Here is a 17838-nt window from a genome sequence, read left to right as displayed (position 1 = left end):
TCTAGAATAGTGAATACATGGAATCTACAAAGGGTCTGACCATTTCTGCTGTGGTGGGGACAACCAAGTGCCTCAGAACATAAGGTTTACAAAGGGGAAGGGTAGGAAATAACAATGAGAGCTGAAGTCAGGCTGACTTCTGAAAGACTGAGTCATCTAAGAAATTTAGACTTAATTCTATAGGGGGGAAAAAAAAAACAAAGGGAGCACTTAAACCGGAGAGCAACATGATCAGATTTGCTTTATGGGAAAGTAATTCTGTTGGCAGTGTAGATGAAAGACTGGAATCTGGGAGAACAGCTATAATGGTCCAGGTAAGAGATAAAGGCCTGGATTGTAGCACTGGAAATGAAAGGAATGGCTAGATTCCAAAGACATTTCTGAGATCAAACAGACGGGATTTGGTAAATGAGCAGACACTAAAGGGAGAGGAGAGGGTAAAAAGTGATCACACTTTCTAACTCAGGAGATAGTATGGATGTTAAACAATGAACTGATATCAAACAGGTATACCATCAAAGGGGTAGTCTTCTTGGGGAAATGATACTGTTTGGGGCATATATTATCATTGTTGGTGTCAGTCTGTACCCATGCATTGCTCCTTGGCATGAAGTGTCCATTGCATCTTTACATTTTCAGTAGCTAACACACTGTCGACTTTTAATAATTATTTGTTGACCGAACCAAATCTAAACCAATGCATATTTTTAATAAAATGCTGCATATGTACAATTTCACAAAATTTACCTCTCATTCCCATACAGTTAATTCCTTAATCTAAGTTTTAGACTCTGATGATTTTGAAGGGGATCAGAATATGTCACCCCAAAATATACCCCTTTGCCTAAGGATTATTTTGAGCTGAAGGCAAGTGAGAAGAAACCAACACAAGCACAAGAAAAAGTGTCTGCCTCCCCCTTTCTACCTGAAAGCAGAGCATAAAATGCCTTTTGTGACAGTGTCTCCCCCTTACTTCTCCCTTACCAGGAAGTGAAGGACGAATCTCATCTACCTAAATAGCACCTTACTAAATAACCCTTATCTTCTGTTAGTTTCCGCTAGTAGATTTACCATCTCCTAAAAATCTAAACCCCTTTTGGTCTTGTCACTTTTCCATAAAATTATTGTTCTTCGTTAAAATGATAATATAAGCCTCCATATGCATACATAATAAGGTTTCTCTTAATCTGTCTTTTGTCAGGTTATTTTGTAAATCCTAGCCATAGAACCTAAGAGGTTTTACAATCTACTCTCAAAAATTCTAAGCAGAAGTTAAATGCTGTAACATCAATATTGACGTTCCAATAATCAAGCAAACCAAACGTGGATAGACTTACCCAAGAAAAAACATTAATTTTTAGGTAAACAGCATACTTATTAGGACATCTAGTGTCAAGACATGTTACATGTCTCTAGCATAATGGAGTAAACTAAAGATGCCCCTTTTCCTTTTTTCCTTATGTGTACTGAGTTACTTTTGGAAATCAATAGAAATAGAGAGTGAAATAGCCAGAATTTTAGGCTTGGTGTAACCAATGAGTAGGTAGGTGAGTGATCTTGGGTGTGTCGCTCTGTATGTCCAACTGTACAAGAGATACTTTTATGTATTCTACTTTACATTGATGCTAAGAAGGCAAGAATAAGAACATAATTCAAAAGAGTTTATCACAAGAAAAAAGAAAAAAAGAAGGAGTTCCCGTCGTGGCTCAGTGGTTAACTAACTCGACTAGCATCCACGAGGACTCCAGTTTGATCCCTGGCCTCATTCAGTGGGTTAAGGATCCAGCATTGTCGTGAGCTGTGGTGTAGGTTGCAGAAGCGGCTTGGATCCCGCGTTGCTGTGGCTCTGGTGTAGGTCAACAGTTACAGCTCCGATTCAACCCCCAGCCTGGGAACCTCCATATGCTGCGAGTGTGGCCCTAAAAAGACAAAAAAAAAAAAAAAAAAAAAAAAAAGGGCACATATAAGGAAAATAAACTCCACTGTGCTTATTGTGCTTCATTGCAGCAAGTACAGGTTCAAAGATAATATCAGATACCAAACTCCAAAGGCTTATGAAATAGAGGCCTCTTTCAACTGCCCGCATATAGAAAGACAGACATGAAAGAAGAAACCTCAATCTTTTCCTGAAAACGACAGGTACAAATGATACTCAACTACTTCAGAATAAAAGCTCAGTACCCTGGGGGTGGGGTGGGGGGGGCAGTACTTTTTGAGTCAAAGAACTACTATGCTCCTCATTTAAAAGGCCATCTATTCAAACAAGATTGGGAGTTACTTGGGTTTTTTTGTGAAGTCAAGGTGGGGGTGGGAATGGAAGTAATTAATAATCTGTAAGTAGGATTATTAAAATAAGCATAATACAAGATGGTACAAATAGTCCCTGTTTTTAATAGTAATTAATGCCTGGAAATTCTACGGTGAATTAAACTGATAAAAGCAACCCCTCTTCTCCCAAAGCAAAGTGGTTAAAATTTTTACCACTACACTGATCAGTGAAGGATTTATGGAAGAAGTAGGCCTTGAAGAATGGGCAAAGTTTCGAGTTGAAAAAAGGGAGATTGCAGGCATCCAGCTAAGGGCAATAGTGAATAAAAGGCACAGAAGCAGGAATTCAACACTGCTTCAGGCCTACCACAGTCAGGCATGGAGTCAGGTTCCAAGAATAAGATCTGTAAAGTACAGTTATTTGCCTTAAATCAGCCCTGAGCCTAGCCAACGAGACAAACTGCCAAGGAAGACGTGGTAAGTAATTATCAATGTCAAAGTGCATATGACGTACTGTCAGGATACAAGTGAGGAATAATTTTGTCTGCCCGATTCATGGAAAATAATAAGACATTTGAGCTAAATCTTGAAGGATGAGTAGGGCTTTGCTCTGTGAGAAAAGGGGACAGGGAAGGCATTTCTGGCAAAGCAAACAACATGAATAAAGACATGAAAGTGAAAGAGTATTTAGGGTACAGATCTGTATCTGGCATGGCCAGTAGGATGCAAAGGTATTAAGGAATTAGAACTGAGTTAAAAAAGGTAAGATGAGGTAATATCAGGAAGGACCTTATTCTGTAGGTGACAAGGAGCCATTTTAAATCACAAAATGACATAGTCAGATCTGTATTTTGAGGGGAAAAAAAAGCTGTTGGCAGTAGAGATCAGAGACAGAAAACTAGGAGGCTGCAGCAAGCATTTAGGGGTCAAGGGCCAGGATGATGTGAGTGATGACAGGACAGATTCCACAGGCATTTGTAGAAGGAGGCAGAGAGAATCGAACTTTTAACTAATTTGATATGTGGGCAAGGAAGAAGACATAATAGTATTTCTGGTTGAGTTGAAAAGGTAACTTGTGGATATTGATGCCATTAAAGAAGGTTCAAAAGAGGAGAAGCAGGGTTGTGGGGAGATGATAATAAACATATTTCCACGAATGACCATTAACGTCTAACCAGCTGCTCAGGTCGGATACCTGAGAAGCATCCTAGGCTACTCACTTACTAGCCCAGCTAGTCAGCTAGTCAGTCATCAAGTCCTTCTTTTATACTTGGCAGCTCCTCTTTATGGTTGCCAGACTCACTGCTATCATATTCTATCATGATTGAAGTACTCATTTCTCTCCTAGGTTGAGAGCCTCTTAAGTGGTCTCCCTATCCCTAGCCTGGGGCCCCCATCCAATTTATCTTTTACATTGCTACCAGAATGCTCTTTCCAAAACAAAAATCCAAACACTTTAATTAAGCTTCCAATTCAAACCCCTCAAAGCCCATCCTCCCCCAGTACCTGGAGGATAACGATCATATGTCTTGGTTTAACACAAAAAGCCATTTAAAATTCCAGTCTTGCCCGCCTGCCCTACAACTTTCACACATGTACCCTTTGGTCCAGCCAGGGTACCTTTAACATGCCACAGGGTTTCAGCCTCTGTGCCTTTGCACTTGCTATTTGTCCCTGATATGCCCCTTCCTTCCTTCTCTCACATAGTTAACTCCTTGTTCTAAGCCTCCAGGGAGCTTTTCCTGGCACCCTGACTCATAAGGCTAGCTTGTATACTTGTGTAGTACCTTCTATTGAATATTACCATACAATGCTATAACTGCAGATATATTTATTTCACTAGTCAGCAAGGTCCCTGAGGTCAGAGAATATTTCTCATTTGATTTTGCAGAATCTAGCAGCGTCGGGCACATATAACAGGCACTCAAAAAACATTTGTTGAGGGAGTTTAGTTTCAGACATATTAATTGATGTGCTTGAAGACCATGCAGGTGTAAAGAGTCTATATATATTGTTATGTGAAAGTGCAGCACACACAGTAAGATTTCATTGTTGTCTAAAAAACATAAAGCTATTGAAAGGAAACATGAATTATGAAGCTAAAGCCAGTTCAGGACTGGAGGCAGCGAGTGAATATATCAACTGAGAATGGCCAAAGGACAGAACCCTGAGAAGCAGCAACATTTCAGGGGGTGGAAGAAGAAGAGGTAAGCAGGGATATAGGAGAAAAACAAGGAAACATGGAACCAAGGAAAGCTGAGAGGAGTATATTGAGAGTAGGGAAAAATTAGTGTCAAATACTACAGAGCCAATGAAATCCCAGGAAAATATGTTGAGTAGGTGGACATTTTAGGTTCTCTTTGTTTACACAAGAAGCACAGGAGAGAGTTTAGAATAATACTTTGCACTCTGCTTTCTAGCTTTAAAATGGGTTATATTTAACCTCCCAGCTCTGAGACCAAATAAAAATCATTAAGATATTTTCAACCACCTGACACTGGACTAAAGCATTTATTAAACCAAGAAGATGGAAAAATTAAAATATTTCAGTATCTTTTTTCTTTCCTTAATTACCTCTTATTCAGGTATCTGTTACTATTATTATTTTTTAAATATCTAACATGAATTGGAGGGGAGGTAATTTTTTAAGTTTATGTTCGTATAGTAACTTGACTAATATTAATTACTATCTGACAACCTTTATTTATTTATTTATTTTATTTATTTTTTTTTTTTGTCTTTTTGTCTTTTGTTGTTGTTGTTGCTATCTCTTGGGCCGCTTCCGCGGCATATGGAGGTTCCCAGGCTAGGGGTTGAATCGGAGCTGTAGCCACCGGCCTACACCAGAGCCACAGCAACGCGGGATCCAAGCCGCATCTGCGACCTACACCACAGCTCACGGCAACGCCGGATCGTTAACCCACTGAGCAAGGGCAGGGACCGAACCCGCGACCTCATGGTTCCTAGTCGGATTCGTTAACCACTGCGCCACGACGGGAACTCCTATTTATTTATTTGTTTTGGCTGCCCCCTCAGCATGTGGAAGTTCCCAGGCCAGGGATCAAACCTGCGCCACAGCATTGACCCCAGCCACAACAGTGACAATGCTGGGTCCTTAACCTGCTGTGCCACAAGGGAACTCCTGATAACCTTTAAACATCACAATTTTTCATTTACCAATTCTAATAGAAAAAACTCTCATTTCTAATGCACCTCAATTTTAAATGCTTTCATGCACCTATAACGCCTGATAAATAATTAGGTACCTTATGGTAAACAAATCATAGCATGTAACAATAGTAACCATAAAATAATGAACATACCCCTGTATCTGTATCAGATTTTGATGAATTTAGACTTTCCTGAGAAGGTGATGGGGACACACGTCCTAAAACAACACAATAATTGTAAAAAGGCATGTATGTACACAAATGTGTACACACACACACACAAACACATACACAAAACATCAATCAAAAATAATAATATAGTAACACCTAATTAAAAGTCATAGAATATATCATTCTGGAAAAATACACTTTTCCAAACAAGCGAAGCAATAACTCTTAGGCACCAAAATATATCACGTTAATATAAAATCTTTATAAAGTGGCTTACCATTTCCCCAATTTAATACTGTTAAATCCTCATTCATTGAGAAGACATTTCTGTCAATCATAAATTTTAGCAAGATGAACAATAAAAGGGCAGAAAGGGTCTGGGCTAAGGTAAGTCTCAATGGCCACTGAAAATAGTCTTATTCCACTTCAGGCAGGGCAGTAAAAGAAATGTACAATAAGCAGAGTTTTATTTTTATCATCTCATTATCATCTTTTTTTTTGTTTTGACCATGTCTATGGCAACATGTGGAAGTTCCTGGGCCAGGGATCAAACCCGAGCTACAGCAGTGACAACACTAGATCCTTAACCTGCTGAGCCACCAGGAAACTCCCATTATCATCTTGAATTATGTATTATATTACAAACAACTCCACAGAGCTATTTAAGTATATGGGCCTTGCTGGCCAGTTTAGTGGCTCTCCCTAGACGGCTATGTTTCTCAAACTGCTGCTTCAACTATACTTTATACTTTCATCCACATTCACTTCTATTCTCCTTTCTCCCATCCCTTAACTTCTTATGTCCGGCCTTGGATGATTGGGTGAGGAGGGATTTGTGCGGAAAATGTATTGCAGTTAAATAATAACAGTAATTACAAGAAAAGAATCCACAAACTTAAAGCTCTTATTTACATCAATTCTACAGACTTTGATGATAACATGATACAGAAATATTTTACATAGTTGTAATCATTGTGTACATGCATTATGTTCTGTTTTCTCTTTTCCATTTAACCTAGTTTCATATACCCTTTAACACACTGACAAATCAAATTTACTTTCTTCTTTTCTCTTTTTCTTTTTAGGGCAATACCTGTGGCATGTGGAAGTTCCCGGGGTAGGGCTTAAATAGGAGCTGCAGCTGCCGGCCTACACCACGGCTTGTAGCAAAGCTGGATACTTAACCCACTGAGCTAGGCCAGGGATCAAACCCACATCCTCACGGACACTATGTCGGGTTCTTAATGCTCAGAGCTACAACGTGAACTCCATGTTTACTTTCCATGGCTATGTTTCCTTAATCATTCTTTACTTATTAGATGTATACATTATTCTCATTCTTTTTCTAGATTAATCAGATATTTCATTTTAACCTAGGAGAGAAGTGAAGGTTGCCAGGGGAAACCAAATAACTCTGTTTGCAGCAGTTAATTAATTATTATCATTATTGTCTTTTTAGGGCTGCACTCATGGCATATGGAGGTTCCCAGGCTAGGGGTCAAATCGGAGCTGTAGCTGCCAGCCTACACCACAGCCACAGCAACACGGGACCTGAGCCACGTCTGCGACCTACACCACAACTCATGGCAATACCAGATCCTTAACCCACTGATCGAGGCCAGGGGTTGACCCCATGTCCTCATGGATACTAGTCGGGTTTGTTAACCACTGAGCCACGATGGGAACTCCAGCAGTTGATTAATTTAACACTGCACTACACCTGAAAAGAGATAAAAGTCAAAAATTTTGTGGTGGCTTTTTTCACTAAGTTTAGATGCTTTTTGCTGTTGACTTTGGTTTTATTCTAGGTTTGTGGCTTTTATGGAAAGTAGTGGTTGCTGCAAATGATTGCCAAATAAGAAGATATTATTATACCTAAAATATAAAAATGTTGGATGTCTCTACATTTTTTAAAGCCCACCAATAAATGAGTAATACCTTCGGTATTATATTTCATTCGCATATTGTTGAAGTAGTCGAAAGCATTTTTTAAAGCCCATATTCTTACTACATTGTCTTGTCCAGCTGAGGCAAGTAATCTGCCACAGTGAGAAAATTTCATGGTCCAAACAGCTCCCTATGGAAACAAAGGAAGGTTCAAAGTCATTACTTTAAAAGTTAAGACATTATTTTTAAGCCAAAGAAAAAAATTATGCCAAATTATACCTAATAAGATAATGCTCACATCACTAACACCACTTAAGACCAATAGTCCAATGGAGCTATGACAAATAGGGATTTTTAGAAGAGAAGAAGGAAAAGACAGGTGCAGTTTGCCATAATCTAAACTAACAGCTTCAAGATCCCAAATCTTGTCCACATGTTAATGGAAATGGGAGCTCTGAAGTGGCCAGAGATCGTCACTGCAAAAGCACAAATCCTAGTTTGAAATCTCAGTCTTCTAGTTGAACATGAGGGTGGGTGGATAGGAGGGAGCACAGCCCTCAGAAAAGAAATAACAACTCCTGACCAGGGCTGAGGAAGAATAAGGTCCACCTTAGCAGTGACCCACATAGCACTGGGCATTCAGAAGTGCTGGAGTGATGTGGTTTCATTCTGTTTTCCTCCCCAGAAATAAAGTTTTGCAGCATTATGACTAAACTTCCCAGATAGATACTGAAAAGAGTGGAAAAGTATGTGTACGTTGGAGTTGGAAGGGGTAAAAGAATGTGAATCCTTGAAGTGGAAAGGCCAAATCCTATTATAATACACATCTATGCAGATCAAAAAGATTATCTAAATTAGAGGCAATAGCTTATTTTCTAGAATAACACTCATTTCCGCAAAATTCAAGCACGTTAAGAAATCTGTCATTCGAAGTCTACTATAATGAGATTTTACTTAAAACTGGAAATAATGAAAGAGAATCTACAGTACAAGGAAATTCATGGAGATTCCTTAAGGAAGTTATTATAACCAACTCAAACATTTAATGCATGGATTATAAGCAGCAAAATTTAAATTCGAATCTGACTGCCATCTGATTATGTGTGAGTCAACTTTCAGATTAAATCTAAATAGACAAGCAAACCCCTGATCAAGGACCTATAGCATCACTTATCCAGTTCTGAGTTTATTACTGCCTTCCCTGTGTTCCTGGCATTTTCAGGGGTAACTGCAATGTAATATGTGAACTTTATATGTACTTTGGTACATTTTAACTCTGATAGACAACTTGTACCTCTACCTCTCTCCTTGTTCTGGCTGTTACTTTACAAAATATATTGAGCTTCCGAAATATTTGTATAAATTATTTAAAACATCGGGGAACATTTTAAACATTTTTCTTTTTCTTTTTTTTTTTTTTTGTCTTTTTGCCATTTCTTGGGCCACTCCTGCGGCATATGGAGGTTCCCAGGCTAGGGGTCTAATCGGAGCTGTAGCTGCCAGCCTATGCCAGAGCCACAGCAACGCGGGATCCGAGCCGCGTCTGCGACCTACACCACAGCTCTCGGCAACGCCAGATCCTTAACCCACTGAGTGAGGCCAGGAATCAAACCTGGAACCTCATGGTTCCTAGTCGGATTCGTTAACCACTGCACCACGATGGGAACTCCCTAAACATTTTTCAAAGTGACAGATCATCTATAGGGTTTACTTATTCAAAAATTCACTTCTTAAACAATTCAGAGACAGACTTTACATTACCTATTCATTAAATCATATTAATATCAATTCATTCTTCTTGGGTCAGGCTAGCAGAATTCCGTACATAAGAAGACATCAGCTTTACAGAAGCCAAAGTATTTATCTCAATGAAGATAGAATCAATCCTGAAAATAAAAAGGTTTCTTACCATATGTTCACCACTAAGATCTTGTACCACTTTGATCTGATCAAAATCATATGGTCCTTTGAAGCCATGCGCTGCTTTGAATTTAACTGGTCTTGTGTATGGCATGCCTTCATCATCACTTGAAGAAGGATCATCTTGATCAGTATGAAACACTGAATAGAAAAGCAAAAGACATCATCACCAGCTAATGTAGATACTGCTACTATCATATTTTCATATCTACCATGAGAAAATTCACCAAATGGAAAAGCAAAATCTATTACTAAATATCATACTGGTTAACAGCATGGAGTCCGGTACCAGACTGCCTGGGTCCAAATCCAGCACTGTCATTTATTAACTGTGTACCTGTGGGCAAGGTACTTGAACTTTCTGGGCCTTACTTTTCCCATCTATAAAATAGAGGTAATAATGGTACTTACCTCATAGAGTTTTTAAGAGGATTAAATGAGTTAACAGAGGTGAAAGTCTTAGAACAGTGTCTGGCACAGAAATTAAATATAAATGTTTAAATAAATAAAACAAATTGGAAGTTCCCATTGTGGCTCAGCGATAGTATCCGTGAGGATGTAAGTTCGATCCTTGGCCTCGCTCAGTGGGTTGAGAATCTGGCATTGCCGTGAACTGCAACGTAGGTCATAGACCCGGCTCGGATCTGGTGTTGCTGTGGCTGTGGTGTAGGCCGGCAGCTGTAGCTCCAACTCAACCCCTAGCCAGGGAACTTCCATATGCTGTGGGTGCGACTCTAAAAAAGCCAAAAAAAAAAAAAAAAAAAACCACAAACAAACAAAAAAACCCCCCTAAACCCTCAAAAACCAAACAACCCCCCCCCCACAAATGAGTACAATTACTACGAAGGTAAAGGAAGTTAAGGTCTGTGGAAATTTAGAAAATCTACCTAAATTTGACAATATTTATAAAAACTAAACAACCTTACAAAACTAATTTACAACTGACTATTGAATACTCAACTCTTCCAGGTTTCCACAGTCACAAAATATGTACAAATTCATGTTTAAGATGCATAAATTCATTTTTCCTATTCATAAAATTGATAGTGAGAGTAACACAATTTACTGAAATGCTATGATATTAGCTATAAAAGTTTATTACTTTCAATAAAATAGAATGCTTCATATAAACTATAGGCTAAATTTAAATTATCACAAATCAATTAAATATTCAGTTGAAATGTTCTATTTCACTTACCTTCGTCTCTAACACTTTTAACTTTATTTACAGCACGTTCACCATATTCCTCAGCAAGGTGCTTTGCTCTCTTTACTGATTTCCCTAGGAACTTCTTTAGTTGAGTCCTTATCAAAAATACAAAAAAAAAAAAACCTTTGAAATTACTTCTTATTAATTCGACTAACTGTAAAAGTTCAACAATTCACAGATAATCTCATGAACTGTGACTGGTAAGTATATTATTTTGAAATAACTCCTTTTTTATTTAAATAGCAGGTATCTGAGTTTCCAAATCTCTTGATGGAATAAATATATTCAAGTCCTACAAAGGAAATACAGGCAACTCCCCCCCCCAATGTACAATATCATGTCCCCTAGAGCATTCATTTTCAATGGTGAATAATAATCACTTGGAAATGGAGAGGGAGGGGGTGCTTAAAGTGCAGGTCATCTGATTTAGAGGATCTAGGGTGAGGCCATGAATCCACAGTGAGAATTGTTTTGTTTCGACTGCTTTAGGGAGTCATCCTTAAAAACACATTTTACCAATAAAAAGAAAATGTAAAGAGTTATTTACTTACAAACTAAAATGCTTTGGTAGCCTAAGATGCCCCTTGTCCCTTCTCTTTCCATTTAGGTATTTGCATGCAAGAGTTAGGCTGAGCTTTCCCAGTAGGTATTTCCAAACACAATGTAATGCAAATATGCATCTTAAACTTCCATAAATAGGACTTACTTATTGCTTTTTCCAATTATGTAATGTCTCGAATTTCACATATTAAAATTATAAAAAACAAAGCACCATATATGATATTTAAAACCAAAACAGAATGTATAAACCAGGGGTAAATTTTCACCAATTCATGAGAGATCATGATATTAAGGACTGTATTTGAAAAAGTTGCCAAGCATATATACAAAGGTGTTCACTGTAGCATTGTTTGGAATTGGTAAAAAGCAGAAATAGGGAGTTCCCGTCGTGGCGCAGTGGTTAACGAATCCGACTAGGAACCATGAGGTCGCGGCTTCGGTCCCTGCCCTTGCTCAGTGGGTTAAGGATCCGGCGTTGCCGTGAGCTGTGGTGTAGGTCGCAGACGCGGCTCGGATCCCTCGTTGCTGTGGCTCTGGCGTAGGCCGGAGGCTACAGCTCCGACTGGACCCCTAGCCTGGGAACCTCCACATGCCGCGGGAGCGGCTCTAGAAATGGCAAAAAGACAAAAAAAAAAAAAAAAAAAAAAGCAGAAATAAACCATTGACAAAGGAATGGATAAATAAGTTATGGTTTATCCTTACAATGGGATGCCATAAAATAAATGGGACAAATCTCAGTTCTTTAATGTACCAAGCTCTTAGTCACCTCAGGGACTTTGGACACCTGCTTATTTCTGCCTGGAACACTCTTCCCCTGGCTAATTTCTACCCATCTTTTAGGTCTCAAACCAAACAGCTCTTTTAAAAAGGCCGTCCTTGACTATTTAGAACAAATTTTCCTGTTATACACTCCCATAGCACCCCATATATTCTTTTCTAGTAATTACTATAAACATAGATTTATCTGTGCAATTATATGTTTAGTGTCTGTATCTCTTATTTAACTGGAAGGTAGAGACTATTTAACTATGAGGGTAGAGACTATGATTTCTTTTTTTTAATTTAATTTTATTTTATTTGTCCTTTTAGGGCCACACCTGCGGCACATGGAGGTTCCCAGGCTAGGGGTCTAATCAGAGCTGTTGCTGCCGGCCTACACCACAGCCACAGCAACACGGGATCCAAGCCGTGTCTGTGACCTACATGACAGCTCACGGCAACACTGGATCCTTAACTCACTGAGCTAAGCCAGGGATCGAACCTGCAATCTCATGGTTCCTAGTCAGATTCATTTCTGCTGCGCCACGAGAGGAACTCCATGATTTCTTTCTAATTACTGAAACTGCAGCACCAAATGCCCATGTCTATCTGACAGAAAGACTATAATATACTTCTCTTGGCACTGATATGAAGAGATATCTATTACATACTAGGTTTTTTTTTAAAAAGTTGACCAACTATAGACACAGTATAGCCTCACTTTTGTGAGAAAAAAATTCTACGGCAAATATATCTAATGATTATTTTGGGGGGGTGAGAGCATGAAAGACTTCCATTTTCTTTTTTACCCATTTCTGTATTACTTTTGATAATCAGAAAACACAGATGATACGCCTTTGAGATATAGTTGATTTATAATATTATATTAGTTTCAGGTGCACAACATACTAATTCAAGCTTTTTACAGATTGTACTTCATTTAAAGTTATTATAAAATAGTGGCTATAAGTCCCCATGCTGTACAATATATTCTTATAGCTTCATTATTTTATACATAGTAGTTTGTACCTCCTAATCCCCTATCCTTATCTTGTCCCTTCCTGATTCCCTCTCCCCACTGGTAACCACTAGTTTGTTCTCTTTATCTGTGATACAGATATAGAGATTAAAAACAGAAAAACCATGGGCAAAAGACCTGAATAGACATTTCTCCAAAGAAGATATACAGATGGCCAACAAACACATGAAAAAATGCTCAACATCGCTGATTATAAGAGAAATGCAAATCAAAACTACCATGAGATATCACCTCACACCCGTCAGAATGGCCATCATTAATAAATCCACAAATAACAAGTGCTGGAGGGGCTGTGGAGAAAAGGGAACCCTCCTGCACTCTTGGTGGGAATGTAAACTGGTACAGCCACTACGGAGAACAGTTTGGAGATACCTTAGAAAGCTATACATAGAACTTCCATATGACCCCGCAATCCCACTCTTGGGCATCTATCCGGACAAAACTCTACTTAAAAGAGACACATGCACCCGCATGTTCATTGCAGCACTATTCACAATAGCCAGGACATGGAAACAACCCAAATGTCCATCGACAGATGATTGGATTCGGAAGATGTGGTATATATACACAACGGAATACTACTCAGCCATAAAAAAGAATGACATAACGCCATTTGCAGCAACATGGATGGAACTAGAGAATCTCATAATGAGTGAAATAAGCCAGAAAGACAAAGACAAATACCATATGATATCACTTATAACTGGAATCTAATATCCAGCACAAATGAACATCTCCTCAGAAAAGAAAATCATGGACTTGGAGAAAAGACTTGTGGCTGCCTGATGGGAGGGGGAGGGAGTGGGAGGGATGGGGAGCTTGGGCTTATCAGACACAACTTAGAATAGATTTACAAGGAGATCCTGCTGAATAGCATTGAGAACTTTATCTAGATACTCATGTTGCAACAGAAGAAAGGGTGGGGGGAAAAATGTAATTGTAATGTATACATGTAAGGATAACCTGACCCCCTTGCTGTACAGTGGGAAAATAAAAAAATTATATATAAAAAAAAAACAAAACAGAAAAACCATTTAAAAAAGTTACAGTAAGTCTCTGCTACCTATAACCGAAGTAATATTTTCTGGTTAACTATAGTTTTAGTACTACTTTAAGCAAGAAAACAGATATTTTTAATCTTTTTAGATGAGAACATGTCTAAAATACATGCTTTTGTGCCTTCTTCAATGGCACTTAATGCTCAATAAGTTTCTTTGTTTAATAAATAGAGTCAGTTACTATCTTTATTGTTAACACATTCAAAGCCTCTCATATGGATTGCAAGTAGACCATAATACTGGTTCTCCTCTCAGCCTTCAAAGCAACAGGGTAGAGCTCAGGGAAGTTAGAACCCTGGGCAGACTCTTTTGGCCATGAGCTGCCTCATCAGTTTACCCCACAGTGCAGTGCAAATAATACCACATTCTATATATCACAACATGAGAAGTTGTAAGCACTGCCATGTGGAATGGCTATGCAATGTGAGTCCTTTTTATCATTCTCCTGATTCCTCTCTTGCAATCAGATTGTTATCTGACATTCTTATGTGCTGACTTATATGCTGTGACAGTTTGCTGCTTCTATTTTACTCTGAGATCAGCTACCAGATGACCAGATTTTTTAAAAATTATGTAAGAAGTAAGTACAAAGGCTTTGAATAAACCTGAGGAGCTTTCCTTTAAAAAAATAAATAATGATTTTTAGTGCATGGGGCATGTGACATCTTTCCTGGACGGATGTCTACGCTTCTGAATAATTCCTAATTCTCTGGTTCCTGATAGTTGCCAGTGCTAGAGAGCCAAAATGCAGATATTTGAGGTGTTATCTATCATATACCTCCATTGGGGGTATATCTTTTCTAAAAAATTTTTTTTCTTTTTTTGTCTTTTTGTCTTTTTAGGGCATATGGAGGTTCCCAAGCTAGGAGTCTAATCGGAGCTGTTGCTGCCGGCCTACACCACAGCCAAAGCAACACCAGATCTGAGCCACATCTGTGCCCTACACCACAGCTCACAGCAATGCCGGATCCTTAACCCACTGAGCGAGACCAGGGATGAAACCTGCAACCTCATGGTTGCTAGTTGGATTCATTTCCGCTGCACCAAGACGGGAACTCCATCTTTTCTAAAAATTTTCAATTCTTTTTTTTTTTCTTTTTTTTTCCTTTTAGGGCTGTACTTGTGGCATATGTAAGTTCCCAGGCTAGGGGCTGAATTGGAGATACAGCTGCCAGCCTACGTCACAGCCACAGCAACACCAGATCTGAGGCGCGTCTGTGACCTACACCACAGCTCACGGCAATGCCAGGTCCTTAACCTACTAAGTAAGGCCAGGGATTGAACCTGCATCCTCATGAACACTAGTTGTGTTCTCAACCTGCTGAGCCACAATAGGAACTCCTCTTAATGCTTCCTTTGCTACACTTCCCACTAGAAAAAGATCAGATCCTTGAGTGGAGATCTTACTCTGGGCCTTTGGCTGAATTGTTGTCAATTAAGTGACTTGCACATAATCAAGTAAAATCTACATGTCCACCACTATGCCAGATTTTTACAGAGGAAAAAGAATGGTGTGATCACAATCCTTTTGCAACATATGGTCTAGTTGTTGAACATGTATTTATCTTATTTTTAAAATCAGAAACCAGTTTTAGCATACAATAAACGGCATATGAAAGTTATATAGACTACAGGTGTCAATGAAATTCAGAAAAGAAAGAAAGTTACTATGAACTGGAGCAGTCAGGAAGAATCTCATATAGTTGGGTTTAGAAAGGCAAATAGGATTTGGAGAGATGAAGAGAAATGGAAAAAGCAAATTCAAGGACAATCAGGTTCTTCTACCAACACTTATGGTATTATACCAACAGAAAAATAATAAAATGAAAAATTTGTTGATGATTTACTGTATGTCAGATGCTATAAAAATGACCAACACAGCCTCAAGAAACTCATAATCTATTGGTTGAGGGCAGGGAGCGGTAGTGGTGAGTGGGCATATAAACTGGACAGAGCATAGATTTAAAACAGTATGGCAGTTCTCATATTTTTTTAACAAAAGCCTGAAATGAAGAAAAGGGATGTGCTGTAACTCACGTTTTCTGTTTTAACCTTCCACCATCAGTATCTGTTTGCTGAGACTGTAACTTCTCTTCATCATCTGACTGTGCTGCGTCATTACTACAAGAAGAAGTCATTTTAAAAAAAGTCTTAGAAATATTTATGTATACTTACTATATAATTAGCTGATCAAAGTAAGGAAAAATGTTAACATATTTTTATATAAGTTTAATTTAAATGATGACCCTGAGAATTTAAAGACTTGAAAGATCAAAGAAAAGACTCTTTAAGCAAGGTGCAATGTACAAAATGCAAATTGAATGCAATTTAGGAACTTATGAAAAACACAAACAAGGCTTTATGATGGGTAAAATGTACCACACAGAATGACAAATTAACTGGTAAATATCTTCCTCCTCATTCATCAGGCACATCATGTGAAAGCTTTGCTTTCACAGAAATTATTTCTTAGTTCTACATACACCTCATAGTAAAGTCAATAATCTCACTCTATATCCACTTTCTGACACTAAAAAGATAATACAATTTCTTTCTTTCTTTCTTTTTGTTTTTTTTTTAGGGCCATACCTGCAGCATATGGAAATTCCCAGGCCAGGGGTCAAATCAGAGCTGTAGCTGCAGGCCTACACCACAGCCACAACAATGCCAGATCCAAGCCACATCTGTGATCTACACCGCAGCTTGCAGCAATGCCAGATCCTTAACCCACTAAGCAAGGCCAGGGATTGAACCCACATCCTTATGGACACTAGCTGGATTCTTAACCCGTTGAGCCACAAGGGGAACTCCTTATAAAATTTCTGATTCTTAAAGCAAGGTTTCAGAGAACCACGTGTTTACCCCACATTGCTTTTTAGCTTCATATGTTTTAATATTGTCTTTAGTATAATATAAATCATTTTAAAAGAAACCAAATACTATAAGAATATCTATCTATATATATACACACACACACATTTCCCACGTAATTATACAATATTGAGAGAGAACAAAGTTGAATAAATAAAATGTCTCTCTCACACACATACACAGGATTATTTAGCCGTAAAAGGAAGGAGCATAGATTTAAAGCCATTTGTGACAACATGGATGGACCTTAGGAGCATTAAGCTAAAATGAAATAAATCAGACAGAGAAAGACAAATACTGTATGATACCACTTATATGTGGAATCTTAAAAAAAGGAAAACTCACTTTTAAGAAGAGAGAGAACAAAGTTAATATATTAACTAACTCTATTTTAATTCTAAATTTAAAAAAAAGACTGAATGAAGCCAAATTAGGGACTGCCATAGTTCATAAACAGAACCACTATGAACGAAATACTACAAATGATTAAGTATTAACGTTAGGCCGTACCTTACATATTCCTTAGTCCTTCTCATGATGTGTAGAGTGAGAGGATTAATACCTGTTGGCAGCTTCTCTTCTGCAAGACTCAAAGGTATTTCTTCTCCAGTGTCCAGGTTTTTAATCATTACACTGGCTAAAATTTCCTGAAGTAAAAAAAAAACACCAAGAGGACCTATAATTTATCTTTTTGAGTCCATGAAATGCTCAAAAAGTTAAGCTAAGGATTTCAAGATACATTCAGTACCATGTATAATATTTTAACATTTTTTGTGATCTATAATTCACATACCACAAAATACACTCATTTAAAGCATATAATTCAGTAGTTTTGAGTTCATTCAGAGTTGTGCACAACACTTCTATCTCCCTCAAAAGAAAACGTATGTATATCCATCAGCTGCCATACCTTATTCCCCTCTC

At 38.2% G+C, this 17838-nt stretch overlaps 1 protein-coding gene across 3 annotated transcripts in view; it reads right to left on the bottom strand.

Moving 5' to 3' along the window:
- The window catches only part of WDR44 (WD repeat domain 44), a 75495-nt gene that overhangs the window by 17935 nt on the left and 39722 nt on the right, over nucleotides 1-17838 (bottom strand). For all 3 annotated transcript variants that reach the window (XR_014835541.1, XM_021080420.2, XM_085008240.1), the window contains 6 exons: nucleotides 17425-17561; nucleotides 16081-16164; nucleotides 10615-10721; nucleotides 9406-9557; nucleotides 7548-7686; nucleotides 5592-5656 (listed from right to left, as the gene is read on the bottom strand). Coding sequence is in view for 2 of the 3 variants with exons in the window: in XM_021080420.2 (XP_020936079.1) it covers nucleotides 5592-5656; nucleotides 7548-7686; nucleotides 9406-9557; nucleotides 10615-10721; nucleotides 16081-16164; nucleotides 17425-17561 (684 nt within the window). In the remaining variant the exon portion in view is untranslated. The remainder of the gene's footprint in view (nucleotides 1-5591; nucleotides 5657-7547; nucleotides 7687-9405; nucleotides 9558-10614; nucleotides 10722-16080; nucleotides 16165-17424; nucleotides 17562-17838) is intronic.

Source organism: Sus scrofa, chromosome X, assembly GCF_054392235.1.
Source record: "Sus scrofa isolate SSC_HxYL_T2T_F1_AM1 chromosome X, Sscrofa_HxYL_maternal_Yorkshire_Landrace_v2.0, whole genome shotgun sequence".
In the NCBI taxonomy this organism is placed as follows: Eukaryota; Metazoa; Chordata; class Mammalia; order Artiodactyla; family Suidae; genus Sus; species Sus scrofa.
The sequence above is the reverse complement of the archived record's forward strand: the minus strand, read 5'-3'. Positions and strand labels throughout refer to the sequence as shown.